The 22,394-nt window shown below is 45.2% G+C and overlaps 2 protein-coding genes across 3 annotated transcripts in view; one reads left to right on the top strand and one right to left on the bottom strand.

The window, feature by feature from the left end:
- The first annotated feature begins 6,671 nt into the window (after positions 1 to 6,671).
- LOC143288750 (uncharacterized) lies at positions 6,672 to 9,683 on the top strand. Its single transcript, XM_076597376.1, has 2 exons — positions 6,672 to 6,807; positions 9,352 to 9,683. Exons 1-2 carry the CDS (start codon positions 6,672 to 6,674, stop codon positions 9,681 to 9,683), a joined length of 468 nt encoding a protein of 155 aa, XP_076453491.1.
- A 4,431-nt stretch (positions 9,684 to 14,114) lies between these two features.
- Positions 14,115 to 22,394, bottom strand: part of LOC143289225 (cell division cycle protein 16 homolog) — a 65,598-nt gene continuing 57,318 nt past the window's right edge. For both annotated transcript variants that reach the window (XM_076598187.1, XM_076598186.1), the window contains exons 15-17: positions 20,038 to 20,173; positions 18,405 to 18,492; positions 14,115 to 16,791 (exon numbers count right to left, since the gene is read on the bottom strand). In XM_076598187.1, coding sequence (XP_076454302.1) covers positions 16,616 to 16,791; positions 18,405 to 18,492; positions 20,038 to 20,173 — 400 coding nt within the window. In that variant the 3' untranslated portion in view covers positions 14,115 to 16,615. The remainder of the gene's footprint in view (positions 16,792 to 18,404; positions 18,493 to 20,037; positions 20,174 to 22,394) is intronic.

Below are 22,394 nucleotides of genomic sequence, written 5' to 3'. Positions count from 1 at the left end.
GTCTCAACGATGTTCAGCCCCTTTGAGGACACTAGTCTCTTTTGGTCGCGGTCTCTGGCTGTCACTTCCCAGGTTGAGAGATTGATCTCACGGTCCCAGAGGTTTGGTTTTTAAGGTTTGAAAGATTCCTGACCTTCCTATGTGTCAGGATAGGAAGGTGGGGGGTAGCTTTTTCTTCTTCTATGCTATTATATGCACCGTTTCAGTGGCGTAACACCCGCTCCCACTCGAGTCTCTCATCAATACACAGTCACACTCTAGGTTCGTCTGCTACAGTCTTATCGTCGGCAATCCACGGGGAACTATCGATCCTGGGTCGCCGAGAGACCACACACAAAAGGAGACCCTGCACTGCTGCTGAGTTCACTTCGATAGTGTTCAGTTCTGTTCTGGTTCAATATAATTATACGCAGGACACCACCTACTACTACCCCAACTGACGACAATAATCACATAGTCGCGAGTGAAAGAGGGTGGGGGTGGGAGTGCGGGGTGTATAGTGTTGTGTCACAGTTGTGAGAATCTTTCAGTTTTCTTTCCTTTTGGTGTGGTGATATTCGACAGCATCGTCCAAGTTTTAGTTTTCATACAGACCATTTTAGTCCATTAATGATGCTTTTTTTTTTTCAAAGAAGTACGTCAGTTATACAATACAATTATGGGGACAACTCGTGTGAAAAATGTACCATACATCAGATCAGGGAATAATAATAATAATAATAATAATAATAATAATAACAACAATAATGGTATTTATATAGCGCTGAATCTTGTGCAGAGACAAATCAAAGCGCTTGGGAGAGAGGAACAGAAACATCAAATCAACACGAGAAGAAGACATTCTATTTGTTGCTGTTGGTGCATAAAAGTGGACAATATTCATCAATACCATACTTGGCTTTTTGGTTTTGCTAGTCTTGTTGCTGCGGTTTTGTTGCTTTTCTTCTTCTTCTTCTTCTTCTTCTTCTTCTTCTTCTTCTTCTTCTTCTTCTTCTTCTTCTTTTTTAATCAAGTGTAAAAAATTTCGCCGGGTGCAGCAAAACGAATGGGGGTGTGGGGAGCAGGAGGGGGTGCGGGGGGCGGGGCGGGTGGAGGGGGGGGCGTAGGTGGGGGGCAGGGGGGGGGGGGGGAAGAGGAATGTGATTTTTGTCGTTCGTAACACCCGCCGCACTGTGTCTGACTTTGTCGCTTCAATCATTCATACACATACAGCACAGTCAAATATCATCGACCAAATTTGAGTGACAGTGTAGTGGACTCGCGAAGAGAGACAGACAGAGAGAGAGAGAGAGAGAGAGAGAGAGGGAAGAGAGAGAGAGAGAGCAATTTTGTGAAAATATAGCAGCGGGTGTTCCATGTGCTTGCGAAAGGAGAAAGCAACGTTGTCATCGTCATCAACAGGTGTGCACGTGCGTCCTGTTGTAGCTGCTGTCTGTGATTGCTATCCTCCATTTTCTTCGTGGATGTGAAGTGACGGCAGGAACAAAAACAACAAACACGTGAGTTGGAGGGGCACGTGTGTGTGTGTGTGTGTGTGTGTGTGTGTGTGTGTGTGTGTGTGTGTGTGTGTGTAAGCGAGCGCGCATATGTCTCTGCACCTATATGTCAGCGAAGTTTATACATTAGCTGGCTCCAGTCATTGCACTGTGGCCGCGGCAAGCTAAAGTCACGCAAAGCTAGTGCTTCACGTTAAATTGTAGATTAATGTCAGGCAAACTGGTTGTAGGTAAGACCAGCCCTTCATGTCCTGGTGTTGAAGGTTCGTGTCTTGATGTGGTCAAGGTTTCGTTGTGCAAGGTGGGGGGTGGACTCCAATCATAAACCGTTCCGGGATTTAGCCTACTTTTCATCTTTATTTTAACCATGGTTCGACATCTATCTTCTTGAAACTCTCTCTCTCTCTCTCTCTCTCTCTCTCTCTCTCTCTCTCTCTCTCTCTCTCTCTCTCTCTCTCTCTCTCTCTTACACATGCATGCTATATGCATACAAACACAAACACGCACGCATTCATGCAAACACACACATGCACACTGGCACATACACACAAACACATGTGCGCGCACACACACACATACACACGCGCGCGTGCAAACATACAAACACACACACACACACACACACACGCTCGCACACACACACATACACACACACACACACACACACACACACACACACTCACTCTCACACACACACACCACAACACACAACACACACAAAAAAACTCACACTCACACTCACACACACACCACAACACACAACACACACACACACAAACTCACACACACACACACACACACACACACACACACACACACACACACACACACACACACACTTACTCACTCACTCACACATACATAAACGCGCTTGACCGCACGCTTCACGTTGTATGTCTGCACACACATGACAAGTGAGTGTGGGAAATAATGATTCATTTTGTTTATTTACTTATCTGCTTATTATACAACTGGTTATTTATATACTCTTTTTTTCTTTTTTCTTTTTCTTTTTTTTTTGTAATGATGAGGCTAAAGGCTGTCTTGTTGTGTGGTTAGTTTTTCCCCCCTTTTTCGTTCAGAACAACAGACAAAATACCACATATTCGATACAATACTCTGACATTTTGCTAATAACACAATGGCATCATTTGTCTGACATCATAAAGGTCTGGCAATGGCAATATTAGAGATATTAGAGAGAGAGGGGGGGCGGGGGAACGGGGCGGGGCGGGGGAAGTAGACGAGAGAGAGGGAGAGAGAGAGAGAGAGAGAGAGAGAGCAGGACAGAAAGAGAAACGGAGAAATGCTCTTTTCATATCGTGCTTTTATTGTTAACAAAGAACTGTACATATTGCACACAGACACACACACGCGCACACACACACACACACACACACACACAGAGAGAGAGAGAGAGAGAGAGAGAGAGAGAGAGAGAGAGCCCTGCAGTGTTTCCTAACATACAGGAGAAAGAAAATCGTGACCAAATGATGATCACACCAAGTGAAAGCTGGCAGGAACATTATCGATTTCTTGAGAGAGCAGTTCCACGTGGGTTATGGTACCATACATATATATATATATATATATATATATATATATATATATGTGTGTGTGTGTGTGTGTGTGTGTGTGTGTGTGTGTGTGTGTGTGTGTGTGTGTGTGCGTTAGCTTTCATCTAAAAGGTTGTGTCTGCCATTTGAAGTGTTGCTCGGCTTTCGTTCAATTTAAAAAGTGACTTTGCGATCATGTCAAATGAAAAAAGACTCGGGAAGGAGATGGGTCGCTGTGGAGGGGGTTGAGGGACAGAGAAGTGAATTCGTGTTATTGTGAAAACTGTTCATTCACAGCACTCAGTTTGCAGTGAATCCTTTCTGGTAAAGAGGACCGTTTTCTGTAACAGGTATGGTTTGAGTTTCGACTTAAATATGACGAATAATCTCGGTCGGATGTCATCGTGTAGGTGGGACTACCGTATGGAGTGACTACAGCGACCAGATGAGTTACCTTGATAAAGATCTAGTTTCACAGTTGGCAGCAGCCACCGTGGTGCAGTTGTTAACAATCAAGGTGTTAGTCCACCTTTCACCCCCCCCCCCCCACTCCCCACCCCCTTATAAATTTGTCATATGTATTTTTTGGTGCTTTAGAATATATAGATCACGAAAAATCATGGTAACATCAAAAATCTTGGGACTCACTGCCCCTTCTGGCTTAATTTTAACTCTCTCCATACGAACGGCGAAAGAGACGACGTTAACAGCGTTTCACCCCAATTACCATCATCAAAATATTGCAAGCGAAGGCTCTTATACTGAAGACGTGAATGTTGACAAAGAATACCACAATTCTGACGACGGAAGCTAAATGTTGGGTCTTTGAGACACCTACTGGACATCCGAGGGGTCTGTGTAGAGGAGAAGAGAGGACTGGCCGTACTGAGTGAGTTAAGAGGTACCCATCTCAGGTGCCACGGCTGCTTTTTTCGCAACGTGTGACAGACGGTGGGTACACACGTAGCTTCACTGCGGTCACTTTATTGCATATATTGTCGTTGTGATTATTGAATATTGTGCAGAAGGCATTACTGTCAGCAAAAACATAACGGAAATTCTCGTAGTTCAAATAACAAAGACACAGGTGACCACCAAACTTTTGGAAGGTTTTGGACCGACGAAAAGCAGCCACGGTACCTGAGATGGGTACCCTTCAAAATTAAGCCAGAAGGGACAGTGAGTCCCAAATTTTTTTTATGTTAATATGATTTTTCGTGATCTATACACTCTAAAGCACCAGCAAAAATACATATGACAAATTTATTAGGGGGAGGGGTGAAAGGTGGACCATTTCTCCTGACCGAGTATGTTGGAGTTCGTGGATTGGACCCGCCATGATCATAGGCCTGTTGTCGAGGTGGAAGAGGGGGTGCGGGTGGGGGTAGGGGGGACGGGGGCTGGTGATGCAGCTCTGAGAGGGCTGTTTAAAGTTTTTCGGTGTGTGTATCTCTCGGGCCTGGCTGGTGCCGGGATGGGTATAATTATAGCTGTGTTCAGATCAGTGAGTACTCTGTTCAGATCACTATGAACTGTGTCCATGTCACTGTGCACTATGTTCAGATCACCGTGTACTATGTTCAGATCACCGTGTACTATGTTCAGATCACCGTGTACTATGTTCAGATCACTATGAACTGTGTCCATGTCACTGTGTACTATGTCACTGTGTACAATGTCCATGTCACTGTGTACTATGTCACTGTGTACAATGTCCATGTCACTGTGTACTATGTCACTGTGTACAATGTCCATGTCACTGTGTACTATGTCACTGTGTACAATGTCCATGTCACTGTGTACTATGTGACTGTGTACAATGTCCATGTCAATGTGTACTATGTGACTGTGTACAATGTCCATGTCACTGTGTACTATGTTACTGTGTACAATGTCCATGTCACTGTGTACTATGTGACTGTGTACAATGTCCATGTCACTGTGTATATGTCACTGTGTACAATGTCCATGTCACTGTGTACTATGTCACTGTGTACAATGTCCATGTCACTGTGTACTATGTCACTGTGTACAATGTCCATGTCACTGTGTACTATGTCACTGTGTACAATGTCCATGTCACTGTGTACTATGTCACTGTGTACAATGTCCATGTCACTGTGTACTATGTCACTGTGTACAATGTCCATGTCACTGTGTACTATGTCGCTGTGTACAATGTCCATGTCAATGTGTACTATGTGACTGTGTACAATGTCCATGTCACTGTGTACTATGTTACTGTGTACAATGTCCATGTCACTGTGTACTATGTCATTGTGTACAATGTCCATGTCACTGTGTACTATGTCACTGTGTACAATGTCCATGTCACTGTGTACTATGTGACTGTGTACAATGTCCATGTCACTGTGTACAATGTCCATGTCACTGTGTACTATGTGACTGTGTACAATGTCCATGTCACTGTGTACTATGTTACTGTGTACAATGTCCATGTCACTGTGTACTATGTCACTGTGTACAATGTCCATGTCACTGTGTACTATGTCCATGTCACTGTGTACTGTGTTAAGATCACTATGTATTATGTTCAGATCACCGTGTATTATGTTCAGATCACCGTGTACTATGTACCATGTACTATGTTCAGATCACTATGTACTATGTTTAGATCACTGTGTACTATTCAGATCGCTGTGAGCTGTGTTCAGACCACAGTGAGACGGGCGCAATAGCCCAGTGGTTAAAGCGTTGGACTTTCAATCTGAGGGTCCCGGGTTCGAATCACGGTGACAGCGCCTGGTGGGTAAAAAGTGGATAGTTTTACGATTTCCTAGGTCAACATATGTGCAGACCTGCTTGTGCCTGAACCCCCTTCGTCTCTATACGCAAGCAGAAGATCAAATACGCACGTTAAAGATCCTGTAATCCATGTCAGCGTTCGGTGGGTTATGGAAACAAGAACATACCCAGCATGTATACCCCCGAAAGCGGAGTATGGCTGCCTACATGACGGGGTAAGAACGGTCACATACGTGAAGGCCCTCTCGTGTACATACGAGTGAACGTGGGAGTAGCAGCCCACGAACGCAGAAGAAGAAGAAGACCACAGTGTATTGTAAAATGAACAAATATAGGAACAATCCTCTCTCTCTCTCTCTCTCTCTCTCTCTCTCTCTCTCTCTCTCTCTCTCTCTCTCTCTCTCTCTCTCTCTCTCTCTCTCTCTCTCTCTCTCTCTCGTCTGTCTATCTTTGTCTATCTGTCTCTTTCCACCTAGCTATGAAACTACCTCCTTTTCTTCTTCTCGTATTTCCGTGATTTTTCTCTTGCTTGTTCACTTTCCCCTCTTTTTTTTCGTTTTTTCGTTTTGCTGTTGTTTATTTATTAATTGTTTCCGAGGGCTGGATGAAAAAGAAAAAAAAAAGCATGTATGCTTAATCTATTACCCTCAGAAAATAAAAATCATTCATTCATTCATTCAGATTACTATGGTGTCTTCAGATCACTGGCTGTGAGGTGGAGGAAGCAGAGAGAGGCCAGCCACACAAGGAAGAGCAGTGGCGGGTGGACAGACAGACCGACGGACGGACAGACTGACGGACTGACAGGACAGGACAGGGCGGGACAGGACAGGACAGGACAGGGCGGGACAGGATGGGGTGTGGCAGCAGCCAGGCGGTCCAGCCCCCCCTCAGGCAGAACTACTACGCCACCTCCACGTGCAGCGACCACAGCGGGCCCCCTACCTCCTGCAGCTCCCTGGAGCACGTGCCCGAGGCGGATAGCGAGGGTCAGTTACTGGTCCATGTGGTGTGGTGTTGGTTTCCTTCTCTCTCTGTCGATGCTACTGTGGTCTTGTTTGTTTGTTTGTCTCTTCCTCACCCACCACCACCCCCTCCTCGGAAGCCCCCAGCCCTTACCCCTCTGTCTCTCCCCTCCCCCCCCCCATTCACCCCTTACCCCCCTCCCCGCACACATTCTGTTGTGTATTCCCTTGTGACCTCGGTACACTTGGTAATAAAGACATATTCTATTCTGTTGTTTTTGTTTTTTTCCCTCTCCTGCCTGTTGAAGTCTCCAAAAAGTGTGTCTGTGTGCTTGTGGTTGTGTGTTTACTCTGTGTGTGTGTGTCTGTGTGTTTATGGTTGGGTGTTTACTCTGTGTGTGTGTGTGTGTGTGTTTAAGGTTGTGTGTTTACTCTGTGTGTGTGTGTCTGTGTGTTTAAGGTTGGGTGTTTACTCTGTGTGTGTGTGTCTGTGTGTTTATGGTTGGGTGTTTACTCTGTGTGTGTGTGTGTGTGTCTGTGTGTGTCTGTGTGTTTATGGTTGGGTGTTTACTGTGTGTGTGTGTGTGTGTGTGTGTGTGTGTGTGTGTGTGTGCTTGTGGGTGGGTGTCTACTCTGTGTCTGTCTTGCCACCCCAACCCCCACCCTACACACACACATTTTGTTGTGTTTTATCTCTCCAGTCTGTTGAAGTCTCCGTACAGTGTTCTCTGTGTGTGTGTGTGTGTGTGTGTGTGTGTGTGTGTGTGTGTGTGCTGCGAATTTTGTGGGTGGTGACTTTTGGTGTGATGGTTCAATGGTTTGGTGTGTATAGATATATGAGGGTTGTTTTTTGTTTTTGTTTTTTTTTTCCCTCGTGTATTGACGTCTTCACGTGCTGCTATATCATATGGGGAGTTGGCGCCATATAAATAATTATGAGGAACTAGTCCAAGCAGTAGTAGTAGTAGTAGTAGTAGCAGTAGTAGATACAGGGTTCACAAAAAGTAAAAGACTACTTGCCAACCAACTTCAACACCTTTCTTCTTGGGGGCCAGAGAGTAATGAAATGTGAAAATGTGAATCTCCGGTGTAAAGTTGCAAAATAACTCCCCGCCTACGGATAAGAAACGGCAAGTGCTCACCGTGCGAGGTGGAGGGGAGTGACTCTAACCTTAGTTTCACACTCACCGTGCGAGGTGGAGGGGAGTGACTCTAACCTTACGTCCACACTCACCGTGCGAGGTGGAGGGGAGTGACTCTAACCTTATGTCCACACTCACCGTGTGAGGTGGAGGGGAGTGACTCTAACCTTACTTCCACACAAGTCCCCATCCACTTCTCTAATACTGTAGTGATGGCCTAGAGGTAACGCGTCCGCCTAGGAAGCGAGAGAATCTGAGCGCGCTGGTTCGAATCACGGTTCAGCCGCCGATATTTTCTCCCCCTCCACTAGACCTTGAGTGGTGGTCTGGACGCTAGTCATTCGGATGAAACGATAAACCGAGGTCCCGTGTGCAGCATGCACTTAGCGCACGTAAAAGAACCCACGGCAACAAAAGGGTTGTTCCTGGCAAAATTCTGTAGAAAAATCCACATCGATAGGAAAAACAAATAAAACTGCATGCAGGAAAAAATACAAAAAAAGGGTGGCGTTGTAGTGTAGCGACGCGCTCTCCCTGGGGAGAGCAGCCCGAATTTCACACAGAGAAATCTGTTGTGATAAAAAGAAATACAAATACTAGGCTCACGGTAGGGGCTGGGGAGTGAATCTGGATTTGTGCCCGTATGCACACCCCCTCCCCCGATATTAAGCTCAAAGAAGGGAGGGAGGGGGGTGGGGTAAGTTTGGCCTTATGCCCATGTGCACCCCCTCATTACTAAGCTCACTAAAGAGTAGAGCAATATTTGGTCGTATGCCCATTTACCCACCACCCCTCGCCCGCAATATCAGGGGCGCACAGGAGTATTTCTGGCCACTTATGCCAATATACACCCCATGTCATTACCATGAGGGGAGTAGATCTGGCCCTATACCCAGGTACATGCCCCGCCCCCTCTCCCAATATTAAGCTCAGAAAAGACGAGGGAAGCAATTCTAGTCTCCTGCCCGTATAACAACCCTAGCTCCATACTACGTTCATAGAAGAGGAGGGGTGTTGTACTCGAATCAACCCCCCACCCCAAACTCCAATCCCCCAAGTTTTTAAACTGGCAGTAAGGATGTATCTGGCCTTATGTCCGTGTACCTCCCCACCACCACCCTCCACCCCCACCCCCTTTATTAAACTCACATGAAAGGAAGTAATTCTGGCCTTTTATCCGTATTCAGCCCTTCCCCCACAAATAAGTTCAGGAGAGAGAGAGAGAGAGAGAGAGAGAGAGAGAGAGAGACAGAAAGAGACACAGAGAGAGGGTCTGGGGCGGGGGTTGGGGTTGGTGGGGGTTCAAGGAAGGGTAAAGAGAGAGAGGAAAGACAACTAACCCCCCTCCCCCCCCCCCCCCCCCCCCCAAAAAAAAAAAAAAAAAACCCAAAAAACACCTGGAGCCCCATTCTTTGCTTCCTTGCAGGCAGGGCAGCAGCGGCGGTGACGAAGGTGCTGCCGGGAGCTGCCTCCACCAGGGACCGCCACCTGCCCCTGACCCCCCGCCCTCGTCACAAGCCTCAGGCCGAGTTCTGGGCGCACCCTCCGCCCCATCCTCCTCTTTCTCCTCCTCGTGGACCCTCCTCCGCTCCCTCGGGGAGGAAGGCGGGGGTCGGCAAGGGGTCACCCCGGACCGCCGCCAACACCCCTGGGCCTGGACGACACGCCCTCCTGAAGCTGGGGAAACGGCCCGCGAGGACGGACCACCACGTGAAGGATGACCGGCAGGTGCTCTTCATGGGGGCGGATCCCACGTGAGGGATGGACGGGGGAAGGGGGTGTGGGGTTGGGGGTGGGAGCGCGCGCTTGGGGTTCACGTCACGTCATGTGTGGCACAGTACTGTGCACGTTGAGAGTGTTTGTTTGTTTGTTTTTTTGTTGTTGTTGTTTTTGTTGTTGTTGTTGTTGTTTTTGTTAGGGATCAGAGATACTGATGAAGGTGATGATGATGATAATTACACACACACACACACACACACACACACACACACACACACACACATACGTACAAACATACACGTACACACACAATCCATGCACGTACACACACTACATACATACGTACATACATACATACATGCATACATACATGCATAAATTCATGCATACATACATCTTCTTGGTAGTCCGTCGGTAGCCGACGATGACAAGGTCTGTGCACTCAGCGATGACAGCGCATGTGACTCCGCAGCCCAAAGCTGGAAGCACACAGGTGCCTACAGGTGTCGCAGCGATGGCCTGGCAACAAAAGGGTTGTTCTGGCAAAATTCTGTAGAAAAATCCGCTTCGATAGGAAAAACAAATAAAATTGCACACAGGGGGGAAAAAAAGAAAAAAAAAAAGGGTGGCGCTGTAGTGTAGCGACGCGCTCTCCCTGGGAAGAGCAGGCCGAATTTCACAAAGAGAAATGTTGTGATAAAAAGAGAAATACAAATACAAAATATGTCTCTGACGCAGAGACCTTGATGACAGAGCCCAAGCAGGCGTTTCCCGATTTCGTTCACCCTCCCAGTGACCCAAACAGCGAGGTCCTGGTGTTGTGATCGGCACCTTCTCGGGCGTTCAAGTCACCAGGGATGAACAGTGGCTCTCTAAGGTCATAGTGGAATTCATCCTCAGCTTCAGCTGAGGGGAGTTATTGTTGGCACTAAAGTACTGACTTGTTCCACTGACGAGAGGAGCTGGGGAGACGAGACCAGCTCGGTTCCTTCTGTTGCAGGGATGACTGAGTTTTCAGCAGTCCTGTTTCTGACCGTCATTCCTACTCCCGAGTTCCTTGCTGACATCTGCTGATTTCCCTTTGTCGGTGTGACAAAGGTCTTTGAATCTTTTGTTCAGTTCCAAGCGTATTGGTGTGACAAAGGTCTTTGAATCTTTTGTTCAGTTCCAAGCGTATTGGTGTGACAAAGGTCTTTGAATCTTTTGTTCAGTTCCAAGCGTATTGGTGTGACAAAGGTCTTTGAATCTTTTGTTCAGTTCCAAGCGTATTCAAAACACGATCATTCTTGTGATGATGGGATTTGATATATATATATATATATATATATATATATTAGTTAAATGACTGATTATAAGATACAACTATCTATGCCAGTGGTTAAGTCGACTGATAAGCGTGCGAAGTGGTGACAGCTAATATTGTTGTGGACATTTTTTTCCCTGCACATAACAGGAACAGTTCAATTAATTAATGAACAGTAACTTACAGTTTATGTTTTTTCAGATGTCGTTTGATAGTTTGATAGATCTCGGACGACGAACAGGCCCTTGACGGGGCCTCAACCGTCTAATAGTCAAGTTTCGAAAAGCAATGCTGCAGTTCAAGTCACTGGCAATGCTGTTATAAAAACAAAATGGCCAATGTGGTGTTATTTTGGGACGACACAAAATGTTTTCATGTTGAAAGGCTTTTCCTTTTGAGTTTGGCAAAAGCTTTTAAAAAACAACCAAACCCCAACCTTTTTGTGCGTGAAAGACTGAAGCAATGCTCAATTAATCTATTTTGTTTTTATTTTGTTGTTGTTGTTGCTGTTGTTGTTTAAATCGTACTGTCATGTCAAAGTTTGTTAAACTGTTGAACGTATCACACAACACAGAAACTCATGCTCCCACGTGAACTGCTTGAAAGACAAACCCGGAGAAAACATTTTTCACGCAGATTTCAGATGCTGGGCTGATCCAATATACATTAATGTATATTGTCATATGATATAATTAAATAATAATATACGTAGTATGTATATATATGTGTGTGTGTGTGTGTGTGTGTGTGTGTGTGTACATATATATGCACGATATGCGTTTTAAAATACTGAGATGCTTTTATTATTAACTGTGTTCGATCTTATACATGTTAAGAACGGGCGCAATAGCCGAATGGTTAAAGCGTTGGACTTTCAATCTGAGGGTCCCGGGTTCGAATATCGGTGACGGCGGCTGGTGGGTAAAGAGTGGAGATTTTTTCGATTTCCCAGGTCAAAACATGTGCAGATCGGCTTAGTGCCTGAACCCCCTTCGTGTGTATACGCAACACTGAGCTGACGCAAGCAGAAGATACGCACGTTAAAGATCCGGTAATCCATGTCAGCGTTCGGTGGGTTATGGAAACAAGAACGTACCCAGCATGTACGTCCCCGAAAGGAGCGGAGTATGGATGCCTACAGGACGGGGTAAAAACGGTTATACACGTAAACGCCCGCTCGTGTACATACGAGTGAACGCGGGAGTTGCAGCCCACGAACGCGGAAGAAGAAGACGAACGCGGAAGAAGAAGAAGAATACATGTTAACATCTCATTCCATAAGGAACCCCCTGAGAGAGACTGGACTTAAATAGATCAGTTCTAGGGAGAGAGAGAGAGAGTGTGAGTGTGTGTGTGTGTGTGTGTGTGTGTGTTATTCCCGCGGACACTGCTATGTGTTTTTTGGCAGACAATAATTTTCGCGTAAGCAGAAATTTCCATGCCTCTATTGTACTTGATACGTGTGCCTCCAAAAGACTGAAAGGCAGCACACATTCGCATTTCCCGTGAAAAGAAGGGAAAACAAGCAGAGCGATCCCCTGGGCCTTGACCCTCAATGTCATTATCATTGACTGTTTCAGTTGTCAGAAAGCTGCATAACCTGTGGTTGACATGCCACTCTGTCTGATAAATACTCATTTCCTCTCTGAATTTCCACGTTTAAGAGACAGTTGGTGTCTACAGCTTTGTGGTCATTGTTATGTGCCTTTTGATTAGAAGAGGGATAATTCAGAACTGAATGGTTAAAGATTCAAACCCCGATGACAAAGGAAATGTTTTTGATAAAATTAAGGGGAACTTCCCCCCCTTACTCGCAATATTGAGAGAAAAAATGGAATGACCACGATTAAATCCCATGATTTATCTCAAACGGAGGGAAATCATGGGACTGCGAGAAATCGTGGGTTTACAACCCTTTTTGTTGCTGCTGGTTCTTTTACGTGCACCAAGTGAATGTTGGTTTCTCGTTTCATCCGTAAGATAAACGCTTTGATCATTACAGTCCAGATCGTGTGGAGACTCTTTGTAGCAAAATGGATTCTTTTAAGTCTTTCATAACAATCATCACAATGTAGTTCAGTAGCATTTTATGTTTTTGTTTTTTGTTGGTTTGTTTACTTTGTGTGCTTAAGCTTTAATGTGCATATGTGTGTGTATGCATGTGCTGGAGGTCAAGTGTGCACGCACGTGTGCGCGCGCATGTGCATGCGGTCTTCTCTGTGACTCGGTCTGCACGCGTGTGTGTGTGTGTGTGTGTTGTGGTCTCCTCACTAAATATGAATGTGTTGAAGCTGTTGCACTACTTTTACTGACAAGAGACCACTTGGGCGAATGTTGGTAGTGTAAGATCTTTACACTGAATGTAAAATAAGTCTTTCTGTGCCTCAAGTCATATTCTAAACTAAAATGTTTCAGATGAGTTAGATCCATTAAAAATATATATATATAATAAATTCCCATAGTACATTCATACTGATGTCCTGGGAAGAATTTTGCTGCACCTGTCAGATATATGCATCAATGTAACTTCCAAACTAAGCAGTTCCTGCTTGAAATAAACAATAAAAAGAAAAGCTATTTATCAGTGTCAGTAAGTCAGATAAAAGCGCTAAGGTTTGTGAACAATAAATTATAATTCAACAGTAACCTGACTGACATATTTTTGGCTTCATGTAATTTTTTGTATGCTTCCTGAAGTGCATCATCCTTATAAACAGAATGCATGGAATGAACTGATTTTATCATATTTTTAAGCCCAACTTGGTGTTGACAAAATATTTCCAGAGAAAATGAATACTTTCAAATTTACCATGGACACACAAACGCACAGAAAACTGAAACATCAACAGAAAACTGTACATCAACTCATGTGTATGTGTAGTGCAAGTGAGCCAAAAAGCAAACACCAAAAATGTTAATTTCATTGTGTTGAAAACTGTGTCTACATGCTTTTTATTAAAAACATGGAAATGCAATGTTTTAGTATTTTGCAGTGTGTGTGTGTGTGTGTGTGTGTGTGTTCCATCCATACGTTCTGCAATCAACTCTACCATAGATACTCATTCTGCTGCAACCTGCAGAAAAAGATAACAGGTTATACAACCATTCATAATGACACTACGTAACAGATGATTAGAACAACCACAGAAATAAGACGAAACAAGTGGTTTCCATGTCAAAAACCTTTTATTCAAACCACATGCACTCATCATTAGCACTGTTCTCATCCTCAATCAGGAAGTTCTACATCAACATTTTCACTCAGGCAAAGAGCATACCATACACACACAACCACAAGCATACCACACACAACCATAAGCATACCATACACACACAACCATAAACATACCATACACACACAACCAACCATAAGCATACCATACACACACAACCATAAACATACCATACACACACAACCAACCATAAGCATACCATACACACACAACTATAAGTTAAAAGCTTCTCCCTGCTTTGTCTTTGAGTCCTATCTTTAAAAATTTATCATTTTCCTGTGAAGAGTAACTCAATACATTCACTGATGTAATGGACATGTGAAAATAAGTGTTGAATACTTCACCAATCATTTAATTCCTTAAGGACAGGTATACATCTTGTGTGGGAAGGAGACACAATCTATGGCAAATAAAGAAATTAAAAAAACTTTCTGAGACGTCACATGGTTCTCCAGCTGAATCATAATCACTGCATCCCACTATGAAGCAAGTGTTCCCAGGTTCAAATACAGGTTCTGGACCCGAATTACAGAATATTTTCGACCCACCCTTCTGAGTGGAGCAAGGAAAATCAGTGCAGTGCCTTTTTCATGGACATAATACCATGTAGAAACAGGGCCTTGAACTCTGATCACTGGTGAACTATGGATGAGAAGTACTATGCCTGAACAGTTCTGCCATGGTACCCCCCATTTAACATTACACCATACGGCATACCTAGCCATCAGCAGCCACCTGGTCAGAAACGAAGGTCATGCGATTAAGAATCCGTCTTACACACTGGTCACACAGCCACAGCCATGTGACATCACTGCACAGCACTTTTCCAAAAAGGACTCCACTATGCAGCACACATCAGCATCTTTCTCCCAAGAGTTTTCATCACAATTCTTCAGACACAGCTGTCCTACACTGGACACACCAATGACATGTCTCACCCTTGTCCTGCTTTCATTGCATGCATGTCAACCACAGAGAACACACCGATTAACACAGCGATCTGTCCACGTGTCACCGTGACTTTTACACAGAGGGCAGAACACAATCTCTCTCTCTTGTCCATAACCTTCACTGCACTCAACAGTCAGAGCTCCCTGTCTGGTAAACAAGAACATAGGAGAACTATCAACCAACAGCCATTTCTCTCCTGTAGCCATTCCTCTTTCTGTCATGCAGTACCATCAACCAACGAACATGTCATAATATATTAATTACATATATATACTTAACCTTTTTAAACATAATAAACATGTATGTGCATTTTTAGCATGAGAATCATTGCACTCGTAAGACCAGAAACTACAGCTTTTTGTGTACACACATACACAACTACTTTCATACTTTTCTTTTCACTCTCCTTGCAAACTTTTCCCTGAATAAAAGAAATGAACCCCTGAAAAAAAAACAAAAAAAAACATACCAACAAACAGAAAAATACACACGACTCATTACAATAAGAGGCAATGCTGTTGATTCCATGTTGCGTAAAGTTGTCCTGCAGAACTTCTAAAAGTGTTACAATGCCTTTGTCATATCAGTGGCATTCCCTGCTTCACTCATCAAAAATGACCAGGGAAAATCTTCTGGGACGCCCCCGTTATGCAGCACTTTGTGAAAGTAAGACTGCTAACGTTACAAACGGCATGGGCTTTGAATGATCATCCCCAAAGGTTCAGATTTGCCAAATCACATCAGGTTGCTTATTGCCCTGCCACCCACAAAGATTTGTCAATGGGTATGCTGAATCAGTACAGGCACTGCTGAACACTGACAAAGTGACACAGCAGCAGCGCAGGGTTCCCTCCGGAATGTGTCCTGATGGTGACACAATTGTCAGTTCCCTGTGGACTACCAGCACTGGGCGCTACAGCAGGATGAGCCCGGGTGTGACTGGGGTAAAGGGATCCAGGGTAAAATCAAACCACGATGCTTACTGCCAAAGCCATCTGGTGTTCTGGCTGATGTATATAAAATGAAATCATGCTGCTTACACCAGTTGCAGCCCAGGCAACTGTGAAGGGAGTGGGCTGACAGAATTCGGTCAACACCTCTGAAATGGTGCCTCAGCCACAACTTGGATCAGGACCCTCGATTAAATTTTTGTTTAAACGCAATAACTGATGGGACAGGGGGAAAGAAATGAACACGGCATATCAGAAGCCATATGAGTATAAATACCAATTTCAAACAGCAGCCACACAGTTCAAAGTACTCCTGATTCCCCTCACGTTTCTCATAAAAAATGCGCTCAACATAGTCACCTGCCCATCCATCCCACCCGCCCTCAGTACTGCAACAACTCTTCAGACCTGTCTCTTGGAAAAAAAAACCCAAAAAACCAGTCCCCCTGAGACCATCCACCCTAGATTCCACAGCTGCAGAGGACAAGGGGGCTCCCATCAGAGTCACCAGCAGCCACAGACTGCAGGGCAGCATCAATCATCCATGTCCACGTCTTCTATGGCCATCATGCTGGAGGTGTGGGCACTAGGCGGTGCCAGGCTAGAGTCATCGTTGTCCAGGAGACTGGCCGACATGGATGGACGGGCGGAAGACAGGCGGGAGGAGAGACGGGCAGAGGTGATGAACGGTTCGCTGTCCACATCACCCACTGACAACACACATAACATCCACATCACCCACTGACAACACACACAACATCAAAATCACATCACCCACTGACAACACACATAACATCCACATCACCCACTGACAACACACATAACATCCACATCACCCACTGACAACACCATCCACATCACCCACTGACAACACACACATCCACATCACCCACTGACAACACCATCCACATCACCCACTGACAACACCATCCACATCACCCACTGACAACACACACATCCACATCACCCACTGACATCACCATCCACATCACCCACTGACAACACCATCCACATCACCCACTGACAACACACACAACATCCACATCACATCACCCACTGACAAAACATCCACATCACCCACTGACATCACCATCCACATCACCCACTGACAACACCATCCACATCACCCACTGACAACACACACAACATCCACATCACATCACCCACTGACAAAACATCCACATCACCTACTGACAACACACACAACATCCACATCACATCACCCACTGACAAAACATCCACATCACCTACTGACAACATACACAACATTCACATCACATCACCCACCGACAACACACACAACATCCACTGCCAACACACAGAACACATCATGCATCTTACACACCAGCCAACCACAAAGGGACTATTTCAGGGCTGAATACCCGTCAGTTTTTAAAACCAGCTGAAGAGAACACAAACCAATGTTGAAAGTCTGATAATAAAATGATGTTAAAAAAAAGAGGAAGAAAAAAATGAAAGAAAAAAACCCACTAAACCCCAAACGTCTGATGTGGTGTGTGAATCAGCCAGTGTGGTGTGAGCACAGTGTGGGGGTGTGGTGTGAGCACTGTGGGTGTGAGCACAGTGTGTGGTGTGAGAAGTGGGTGTGGTGTGAGAAGTGGGTGTGGTGTGAGCACTGTGTGGCTGTCGTGTGAACAGTGGGGGTGGGGTGTGTGTGTGTGTGTGTGTGTGTGTGTGTGTGTGTGTGTTGGTGTGAGCATTGTGTGAGCAGTGGGGGGTGTTGGTGTGAGCATTGTGTGAGCACTGTGTGGGTGTGGTGTGAGCATTGTGTGAGCAGTGGGGGGTGTTGGTGTGAGCACTGTGTGGCTCTCGTGTGAACAGTGGGGGTGGTGTGTGTGTGTGTGTGTGTGTGTTGGTGTGAGCATTGTGTGAGCAGTGGGGGGTGTTGGTGTGAGCATTGTGTGAGCACTGTGTGGGTGTGGTGTGAGCAGTGGGGTGGGTGGGAGGGTGTTATAGTGAGCACTGTGTGAGCACTGTGTGAGCAGTGAGGGAATGGGGGGGGGGGTGTTATAGTGAGCATTGTGTGAGCACTGTGTGGGTGCGGTGTGAGCAGTGAGGGAATGGGGGGGTGTTATAGTGAGCATTGTGTGAGTGCGGTGTGAGCAGTAAGGGAATGGGGGGGTGTTATAGTGAGCATTGTGTGAGCACTGTGTGGGTGCGGTGTGAGCAGTGAGGGAATGGGGGGGTGTTATAGTGAGCATTGTGTGAGCACTGTGTGGGTGCGGTGTGAGCAGTGAGGGAATGCGGGGATGTTATAGTGAGCATTGTGTGAGCACTGTGTGGGTGCGATGTGAGCACTGACCGACAGGGGAAACCTCGTTCATCAGGGCCTCCATCACATTGCTCAGCATGGTGGTGGAGAAGGCATCGTCACGACGCAGACCCAGCGCCTGTCAACAACATACAGCATCCCTCATCAACACACTAACGTGAACAAACAGTATCCAGCATCCATTGTCAAACACCTCACCGATGTAAACACTAACAGTATCCCTCATCAACAAACTGACGTAAACACGAACAGTATCCCTCATCAACACACTGACGTAAACACGAACAGTATCCCTCATCAACACACTGACGTGAACACGAACAGTATCCAGCATCCATTGTCAAAACACCTCACCGATGTAAACACTAACAGTATCCATCATCAACAAACTGACGTAAACACGAACAGTATCCCTCATTAACACACTGACGTGAACAAACAGTATCCAGCATCCATTGTCAAAACACCTCACCGATGTAAACACTAACAGTATCCCTCATCAACAAACTGACGTAAACACGAACAGTATCCCTCATCAACACACTGACGTGAACAAACAGTATCCAGCATCCATTGTCAAAACACCTCACCGATGTAAACACTAACAGTATCCCTCATCAACAAACTGACGTAAACACGAACAGTATCCCTCATCAACACACTGACGTGAACAAACAGTATCCAGCATCCATTGTCAAAACACCTCACCGATGTAAACACTAACAGTATCCCTCATCAACAAACTGACGTAAACACGAACAGTATCCCTCATCAACAAACTGACGAAAACATGAACAGTATCCCTCATCAACACACTAACGTGAACAAACAGTATCCAGCATCCATTGTCAAAACACCTCACCGATGTAAACACTAACAGTATCCCTCATCAACAAACTGACGTAAACACGAACAGTATCCCTCATCAACAAACTGACGTAAACACGAACAGTATCCCTCATCAACAAACTGACGTAAACACGAACAGTATCCCTCACGAACACACCACACTGCCCCACCTCACTGCCATCTCGCTCTATCAAATCTACTTGCCATTCCTCGCTCTCAGCAAATAAATTAATCTCCTTCTAACTTCAGTGTTTCTGCAATGCAACTTCAGCGTTCGCTTGTGCATATGAATGAGCAGGTTTTTAGATGAACAAACTTTTTTTTTTCCTCTCCCACCACATAGGCAGCCAGACTCAATTTTCAGGGATGTGCATGCTAGTCATCTTCTATTTCCATTACCCACCCGACTGAATAATGTAATGTTGGGTTAAGGTCATCAATATATCAACTATAACAAGCGTGAAATACACAACCCATGGAAGACAAACACATGCCAAGCCAACGGAAAAAGTTAAAAAAGAAGATGGGACAGGATAACAGATGGTTTATTACATAGTCTGTAAGTTTACAAGACTCGGACCAATTGTTAACTTCTATTTGCAACAGACGGAGAATCATCAGCAAACCTCCAGAACCCACCATGTGAAAATTAATTAGCCTAAATACTGAAAGAGGATGTTTAAAAGGAGACAGAAGAAAGACAGCAGGAGCATTGTCCGTCACATCAAATTCTCCACAACAGCAAGACAACCCCTGTTGGTCAGTGTCCGCACTAGCAAGTGTCAGTAATCACGCCCTGTGTAATTCAACCCACCTTGTGAAAGAAGTCAACAGCCAGCGTGTTGTTGCCAGTGAGGGCGTGGATGTAGGCAATGGCTGAATAGGTGGAGGGGTTCTGGGGGCACAGCAGCTCCGCCTGACGGTGGTACTCCAAGGCTTCCTCGTACTTCCTGCAACCAGGACAACACACCAGTCCTGGTCAGCCCCTGACCTCTCTCACTGACCCCACACCCCACCGTGTGAGGTCATCTTCACAGCATGCTCACCATCGTCACATACACATCATGCTGTTCACCGCCCAGCTGACCACACAGGAGCCATTTCAGGGCTCAACACCAGCTGAAATGTGCTGCCAATGTCAACGTGATACCACCCTTGGCAGTAATCATAAGAACTGCGATCATAATACCTGTTGCATGGAGTAAATGTAGATGAAAAAATATTACATACGGGTTCATTACAACACAAGAATGCACCACAAGACTTTTCACCCAAAGGCAATTGTATGACAAGCTGGAGGACTGTTAACTGTCACAGCTGTCAGTCTGAGTGTGGCAACACCCTTAGCAGTGATGACATGTTCAGCTTTGGACAAATCAAATCATGTTGCTCACACCCAACTAACCACAGATAGGCCATTTCAGGGCTGAATGCTTGTCAGTTGTTAAGACCAGTAAGTAATGAAGGAAATATGCATTGCCGCAACAATGTATTTCCAGAAAAAAAAGGCAAAACGGGTGCTGGCCCCTGTCAAGATGAGGGAGCATAAACCATGGAACAGATGTGACTGACCTTCTCTGCTCCAATGTCAGCAGACATCACACTTTTCCACATTTGTGACAGAAGATGAACACTGTAAAAGTAATGGTGTACAGCATGACAACAGGACAGTGGCAAGGCACCGGAATGTTACTGTGTTGTCTGCTCCATTATCAAATCAAATCAAAGCAGACAATGTGAAAGAAGAAGGACACTGTAAAAGTAATGGTATACAGCATGACAGCAGGACAGTGGCGAGGCACCGCAATGTTACTGTGTTGTCTGCTCCATTATCAAATCAAATCAAAGCAAAGCAGACAAATGTGACAGAAGAGGGAAAAAAGTAATGGATTACAGCATTACAGCAGGACAGTGGCGAGGCACCGCAATGTTACTGTGTTGAAATGAAATGAAATTATGGTGCTCAGAGCCTTGCCGACCACTAAGGCCATCTCAAGGCTATCGGCAAGTTAATAACTACTACAAGAGTAAAAAACAAACAATTAAAACGAGTCACCACTTCAAACGTTCCAAATGTTACTGTGTTGTCTGCTCCATTATCAAATCAAATCAAATCAAAGCAGACAAATGTGACAGGACACTGTAAAAGTAATGGTTTACAGCATGACAGCAGGACAGTGGCGAGGCACCGCAATGTTACTGTGTTGCCTGCTACATTATCAAATCAAATCAAAGCAGACAAAAATCAAATTAAATCAAATTATAGAGCTTAGAGCCTCACAAACCACTAAGGCCATCTCAAGGCTGTTGCCACATTAGCTGTCAGCAGACTTCACACTGTACCCTGAATGTGACAGGAGGAGGACACTGATGGTGCAAAGCAGTACCTCAGGACAATGGCCAGGCACTGCCAGGTGTCTGTGACATTGTCTGCTCCATTATCAAATCAAATTTTGGTAGAACACCGATCGAGGACACTGCCGGAACACTGACGTATCATCGGGTATGTACATCAACATCTATAAAAAAAAATTATAAAAAAAAAAGAATGAAAAAAAAGACAATAAATAAGCAAGTTACACCATATGAAGCTCTAATTCAATGTTCAATGTCTATGTAAACATTTCTTTTATGTGCCTGCAGTGTGTTGTAAATGGTTTATGTATATTAGCACACATGCCAGTATTACAGTTATGTACGAACTACTGTGTTTGTGTGTACGACTGTGATGTGTGAGTATGTGTGTGTGTGTGTGTGTGTGTGTGTGTGTGTGTGTGTGTTAGGTAAGAGAGAAGAGGGGTGATTATATACCTGTCAACAACAATTTTGAGAAGTCCTGTTCTCTTTTCAGAAATCATTTTTGATGTTTTGCACTGTATGCTTTCAGATGGCAACTTGGTGACAGCGGGGAAGTCCTCCTCCTTCAAGATATGGGAGCAGCACCTTCCCTACATTGTGGGGGGAAAACCCTTGACAGATCTGTGCTGGCAGTGCAAACAGAACAATGAAAGAATCCGACATCACCATCGGTCGTAAGTGGAGACGAAGCCTGCACGACGTCAGGGTAAAGCGCGGCGCAGACGCAGCATCGCATCACCACCTGGTTGTGGCAGCACTCAAAACCAAGCTGAAGGGCTACAACGACCAGGCTGCAAGACCATCGCACAAGTA

This window comes from Babylonia areolata, chromosome 13, assembly GCF_041734735.1.
Source record: "Babylonia areolata isolate BAREFJ2019XMU chromosome 13, ASM4173473v1, whole genome shotgun sequence".
NCBI classification, from domain to species: Eukaryota; Metazoa; Mollusca; class Gastropoda; order Neogastropoda; family Buccinidae; genus Babylonia; species Babylonia areolata.
This window is presented reverse-complemented; position numbering and strand designations above follow the sequence as displayed.

Bases quoted from the DNA above. Each gene is read 5' to 3' on its own strand.
- LOC143288750 (XM_076597376.1), top strand. From the start codon at position 6,672: ATGGGGTGTGGCAGCAGCCAGGCGGTCCAGCCCCCCCTCAGGCAGAAC. The intron at 6,808-9,351 runs GTCAGTTACTGG...GCTTCCTTGCAG, and splicing joins GCCCGAGGCGGATAGCGAGG to GCAGGGCAGCAGCGGCGGTG.